This window comes from Carlito syrichta, unplaced genomic scaffold (assembly GCF_000164805.1).
Source record: "Carlito syrichta isolate Samal-C Ts95f unplaced genomic scaffold, Tarsius_syrichta-2.0.1 Scaffold210954, whole genome shotgun sequence".
NCBI lineage: Eukaryota > Metazoa > Chordata > Mammalia > Primates > Tarsiidae > Carlito > Carlito syrichta.
The window spans coordinates 6,994-12,667 of record NW_007155050.1 but is presented as its reverse complement, the minus strand read 5'-3'; the positions used below and the strand labels follow the sequence as shown (position 1 = coordinate 12,667).

At 47.6% G+C, this 5,674-nt stretch overlaps 1 protein-coding gene across 1 annotated transcript; it reads left to right on the top strand.

The window, feature by feature from the left end:
• The first annotated feature begins 2,332 nt into the window (after positions 1-2,332).
• On the top strand, positions 2,333-4,842 carry USP51 (ubiquitin specific peptidase 51). The gene is made up of 2 exons (XM_008051629.1): positions 2,333-2,365; positions 2,546-4,842. Exon 2 carries the CDS (start codon positions 2,595-2,597, stop codon positions 4,737-4,739), a length of 2,145 nt encoding a protein of 714 aa, XP_008049820.1. The 5' UTR covers positions 2,333-2,365; positions 2,546-2,594; the 3' UTR covers positions 4,740-4,842.
• Positions 4,843-5,674: the final 832 nt, after the last annotated feature.

Here is a 5,674-nt window from a genome sequence, read left to right as displayed (position 1 = left end):
TGCGCAAACCAGTCTGTAATTCCAAAGTGCTTTCCCGTTGGGTACTTGGATGTGACTGAGATTTGGAAGTTCTTTGAACTACTTTCCCATGGGACACCTTGTTTCTTTGCATGGGACTCTTTATGTAGGCCTCTTTCTGCTGACAAAGGGGCAGGGCTAGAATGGTGGGGAGCTGGGGCTGGTGTCCAAACGGAGGGACCCAACAGGCTCCTCCTTACATGCTGTGGGCCCTGCCTGGGTAGTGCTGCTGTGCTCTGAGGGCCTTCTCCCCTCCTCATTTTGGGGATCTGAGAAGGTCTCCTGGAGGAGGTAACACTTGAGCTGGATGGGGTAGCAGGGGGGAACCAGGAGGGAGGCGACAAGCGTTGGCCCAGACCAAGGCATCCTCTGGGGATGCAATACAGCCCGGTGGTGAAGGTCCTGGGCTCAGAATGTTGTGCCCAACTCTCTGTTTTATTATTGTTGATTTTGGAAAACAAAAACAAAGACAAAAACACACCTGACCTCTGAACTTCGTATTCCTCGGGGTATCTTTAAATGACTGCGAGTTGCATATATCTATTCCAGGTTTAAAGTCCCTGACATCTATTGTGGGGAGGCATCTACTGGATGCTATTTCTGCATCTAACAGAGTTGAGTCCTAATTCTGAGGTTTTGAGGAGAGGTGCATGACTGACCCTGAGAGAGTAAATGCAGTATTAAACATCCTCACTGATAAGTGGTAATTTTCTTGGGACTGAACAGGAAGGGCAACAAGTTCCAGAGATAGCTGCTTTCCTGGGGATTGTGATCTTGGATGCTGGATCTCTCAAAACAAACAAGCAAACAAGCAGAAAAGTCTCCTGGACTATGAGCTCCTTGAGGCACAGCATGTTGTGCCCTGCATTTCTCACAGCACAACGCAGGGCAGTAGTACAGCCAAAGGCTCCATGTGCATTTGCTAATGCATCTTCCTGCGCATGAACTGTCTCAGAGTGATGAGCAATAACCTTGAGAGTGCTCTGAAAGAGAAAAGTGTTCTTTCCTCCTCTACTCTGTGTATCAGGCACTGTGCTGTATGCTGATTTGTAGGCGGGGACTGAGAAAGAGAGGTGAGAAAGATCAAACTTGCCCTAAAGAACTTTTTCTTTATGCATACTGTGATCTAGTGCTCATACCAACTTAGGATTTTTATTTCAATTTTTGTTTAAAAGATGACACAACCAAGGCTCAGAGAGGGTAGGTGTTTCTTCTGAGGCCACACAGCCAGCAAGTGCCTGGGTTCAGGTCTTTGTGAGCCTGAAGCCCTTGCTTCTAGTTCCTCTCCTGCCCACTCCATCATAGCATCCTTCTCTCCATTTCACCGTTAGAGATCAGAATCTGACAGGTTCCTGAGGGATTCCTGCCAGAAACCTGTCATCCCTGGAAGTCCCCACCCCCACCAGAATGAATCCTTTTTCTGGAGAGAGCTGGGCTGGAGCCAGGGGAGCCCTGAGCCTCCATTCCAGGAGGTTTCTCTAGAATGTGTTGCTGTTGTTGCCTCTAATAGTCTGTTCCAGGGAGAGGTTTGTGTGCTTGTGGGGGACAGTGGTGCCATTCATCACTGCAGGAGGGCAGAATCAGGGTTAGGGGCCTGCATGTTGAGAGGGGAGGGACCAAGGGCGGCTCCCTTGTGACCAGTCCTGAGGAGAGGTCAGGAGAGATGGCTGGCTGAGGAGTGCCTGGACAACCGCAGTTGCTGACGTTCTGTATCACGCGCCTGGGGCCCAAGGTAACCTAAATTTTTAAACACATAGCGGGGCCGGGGGTTTTGGTGTGTGTGTGGGGGGGGGGGCAGAGACTTCGGGGGTCGCGCACTGACGAAGGGGGTGGTTATGGGGTGGCGCACGCGTGGAGGGAGGGGAAAGCATCTGATTTCTGGGATAAATCATAGGAAGTGAGGGCGCAGAAGCAAGAAAAGGGGTGTGAGAGTGCAAGCGCAAAAGAGCGTGAGAGGGCGCCAGAGCCAGCCGGACTGAACGTGCGCTTGGGGCAGCGGCGGAAGGTGGAACACACTTGTGTCACAGAAGCTTAGGTAAGGTAGGAGCAGGGGAACACTTTTTTCCCCTGAGTTCATTTTCCGAAGGTGGCCTCCTTTCAGCCATTTTTAAGATAAAATGTTGCCACAAGTGTTTTTTAGGATACAAGGAAAGAACGTCAGAGGAAGCTGTATCAAAGCGAGGCTGCGCAAGGCGCAGAAAAGGCAGTCAGAGGGTGGCGCCTTTTTTTAATGAAGTTTTCGTCCTTTCCTCCCCAGAGTGCAGGCCATCTCCCACCCCATCGCTGTCGCTTTCTTCCTCTTCCTAGTCGCCCCCCGCCCCGCATGATCTGATCGCCTTTAAACCTGGTAACCGCCGCGGTCTCCACACCAGCTCGCGGAGCCTCCCAGTTGAGTGGGTGGGGCCCGCAGCAGCCGCAGGCTGAGCCCAAGGGCCGATGGGAGGGGTCCGGGGGGCGCTAACGGCGCGCCGCGGCCATGACGCTGGGCTTATCATTCACAGAAGTCCCTGTCTCCTTCCATCTACAGTCGCAGCTCGTTTCCAGACGCCTTGCTTCTCAGGACGGGCAGTGAGTTGATGGCCCAGGTTCCAGAAAGTTCCTTGTCCTCAGACTCCAGGGCCCGCTGGAGCTCGGGAGGTGGGGGAGGAGCCTCGCCCGAGGAGGCGGCTGAGAAGGCGGGGAAAATGGAGGAGGAGGCCTTGGGGGCGGCGAAGGCGTTTGGGGAACTGGAAGATGAGGAGATGAAGCTGGAGCCATTACAGGAGCGTGAGCCCGCGCCAGAGGAGTACTTGACGTGGAGCGGCAGCGGCGGCGACGAGAAGGTGCTCCCTTCAACCCCCCCTCGCTGTCACAGTAACTCTTCGCCCGTGTGTCCTCCCCGCAAGCCCCGCCCTCGGCCCCAGCCCCGGGCCCGCTCCCGAGGCCAGTCTGGGTTCCCAACCCCACCTCCGCCTTCAGCCTGGCCCTCGAACCCGCCGCCGCCGCCGCCGCCGCCGTCGCCGCCCCCACCGCGGCTCAGGGCCCGGCGCAGATCCCGGCGCAGAACCCGACCTGGGTCTAGGCCCCAGGCTCAGAAAAGCAGCTCTTATGACCTGGTTGGCTCTGGGGATCAAGGCGGCTTAGGGGACTGGTTGCTTGAGGTCGAGTTTGATCAGGGTCCCACAGGCTGCTCTCATGTGGAGAGCTTTAAAGTAGCTAAGAACTGGCAGAAGAACCTGAGGCTGATTTACCAACGTTTCGTTTGGAGCGGGACCCCGGAGACTAGGAAACGTAAGGCAAAGTCATGCATCTGTCATATATGTAGTACTCATATGAACAGACTCCACTCTTGTCTCTCATGTGTCTTTTTTGGCTGCTTTACTGAGAAACATATTCACAAACATGCAGAAATGAAACAGCACAATTTAGCTGTAGACGTCTATCATGGGGTTGTGTATTGCTTTATGTGTAAGGATTACGTGTATGACAAAGACATAGAACAGATTGCCAAAGAAACAAAAGAGAAAATTTTGAAATTACTAACTTCCAGCTCAAAAGACATTTCTCATCAACAGTTTATGACATCAGAGGCTGAAGAGAAGCAATCGACCTGTGAGACAAAGGAACAGGAGCCAAAATTGGTGAAACCCAAGAAAAAGAGGAGAAAAAAGTCAGTCTATACTGTAGGCCTGAGAGGGCTAATCAATCTTGGAAACACCTGTTTTATGAATTGTATTGTCCAGGCACTTACTCATATTCCTCTACTGAAAGATTTCTTCCTCTCTGACAAACACAAATGTATAATGACAAGCCCCAGCTTGTGTCTGGTCTGTGAAATGTCTTCACTTTTTCATGCTATGTACTCTGGGAGCCGAACTCCTCACATTCCTTATAAGTTACTGCACCTGATATGGATTCATGCAGAACATTTAGCAGGGTACAGGCAGCAGGATGCCCACGAGTTCCTTATTGCAATATTAGATGTGCTACATAGACACAGCAAAGATGATAGTGTTGGGCAGGAAGCCAGTAACCCCAACTGCTGTAACTGCATAATAGACCAAATCTTTACAGGTGGCCTGCAGTCAGATGTCACATGTCTAGCCTGTCATAGTGTCTCCACCACCATAGACCCATGCTGGGACATCAGTTTGGATTTGCCTGGCTCTTGTGGCACGTTCAGTTCCCAGAGCCCAGAGAGGGCTGACAGCACAATGAGCCGGGATGCCCATGTACCAGGAATCCCCTCACTCACAGACTGTCTACAGTGGTTTACAAGACCAGAGCACCTGGGAAGCACTGCCAAATTCAAATGCAGTCATTGCCAAAGCTACCAAGAGTCAATCAAACAGCTCACAATGAAAAAATTACCCATTGTGGCCTGTTTTCATCTCAAGCGATTTGAACATGTAGGCAAACAGAGGCGAAAGATTAATACCTTCATCTCCTTTCCCTTGGAGCTGGACATGACTCCATTTTTGGCCTCTACTAAGGAGAGCAGAATGATAGAAAGTCAGCCACCAACAGATTGTATGCCCAATGAGAATAAGTATTCCTTGTTTGCAGTGATTAATCACCATGGAACTTTGGAAAGTGGCCACTATACCAGCTTTATCCGGCAACAGAAGGACCAGTGGTTCAGCTGTGATGATGCCATCATCACCAAGGCTACCATTGAGGACTTACTCTACAGTGAAGGGTATTTACTGTTCTATCACAAACAGAGTCTAGAGAAAGACTAGTCTTACCAAACCACTTACCAGAAAAAAATGATTAGGCAAGGATTCTGACGTGACAAAATCTACTTGGAATTGACAATGACAACAATATCCTTACAACAATGAGCACCTCTTGAAGTAACAAAAACCTACCTGGAATGGACAAAGACAGTAACACCTATGATGACAACCAGTACCTTGATATAAAGAACCAATTTTGCCATGACCCATGGGTCTGTAGGAAGAAAAAAAAAATGAATACTAACTAGTGATCATTCATCCTTGAGAAATGGGGAGAGGGAGAAGAGGTTGAAAGGTTGAAAATGGTCATATAAAGCATAATTAAATAAGAATGTTTTAGGTGGGGAGAGTGGGAGTAGAAGTGTTCTGATGCTACTATATGTAATTTGTTTCCACAGAATTATGGAGAATCAGGGAGTATTCCTTCATTCACATAAAGCTTCACAATTGGTGTTCCAGCTGTGGCTGACTAGCCAAGTAGTTTGAAAGAAAAAGAATATTTTAGAAGAAAATTTTAAAAGCTTTAAAAGAAAAACATCTAAAAATAAAAAATTTTTAAAAAAGTTTTAAAAGAAAAAATTTGTAAATGTTGAAAAAAGTTAGGTTGATATTTTTAAGATAAATATTTTAAAAATTAAAATTTTTAATTTAAAAAGCTTCAAAATTATTAAAATGTTTAAAAACAGAAAAAATTTAAATTCCTATGGTTTAAAAAGGGCAAAATGAATAAAACAAGGACCGGGTTAAGAATGAAAGTTTACCAGAAAAGTAAAATAAACATTTAAAAAAATTAGAGTTAGGAACAAAGAAAAATCTTAAAAATCAATAGTTTAAAATAATGGAGAAGAAAGTGGAGAATATAAGATATAAAAAGAACCTTAGTAAGTTCAACTCTAGAGATTTAAATTAAAACTTTAAATAAATAAGGATAAAAACAT

Bases quoted from the DNA above. Each gene is read 5' to 3' on its own strand.
- USP51 (XM_008051629.1), top strand. From the start codon at position 2,595: ATGGCCCAGGTTCCAGAAAGTTCCTTGTCCTCAGACTCCAGGGCCCGC.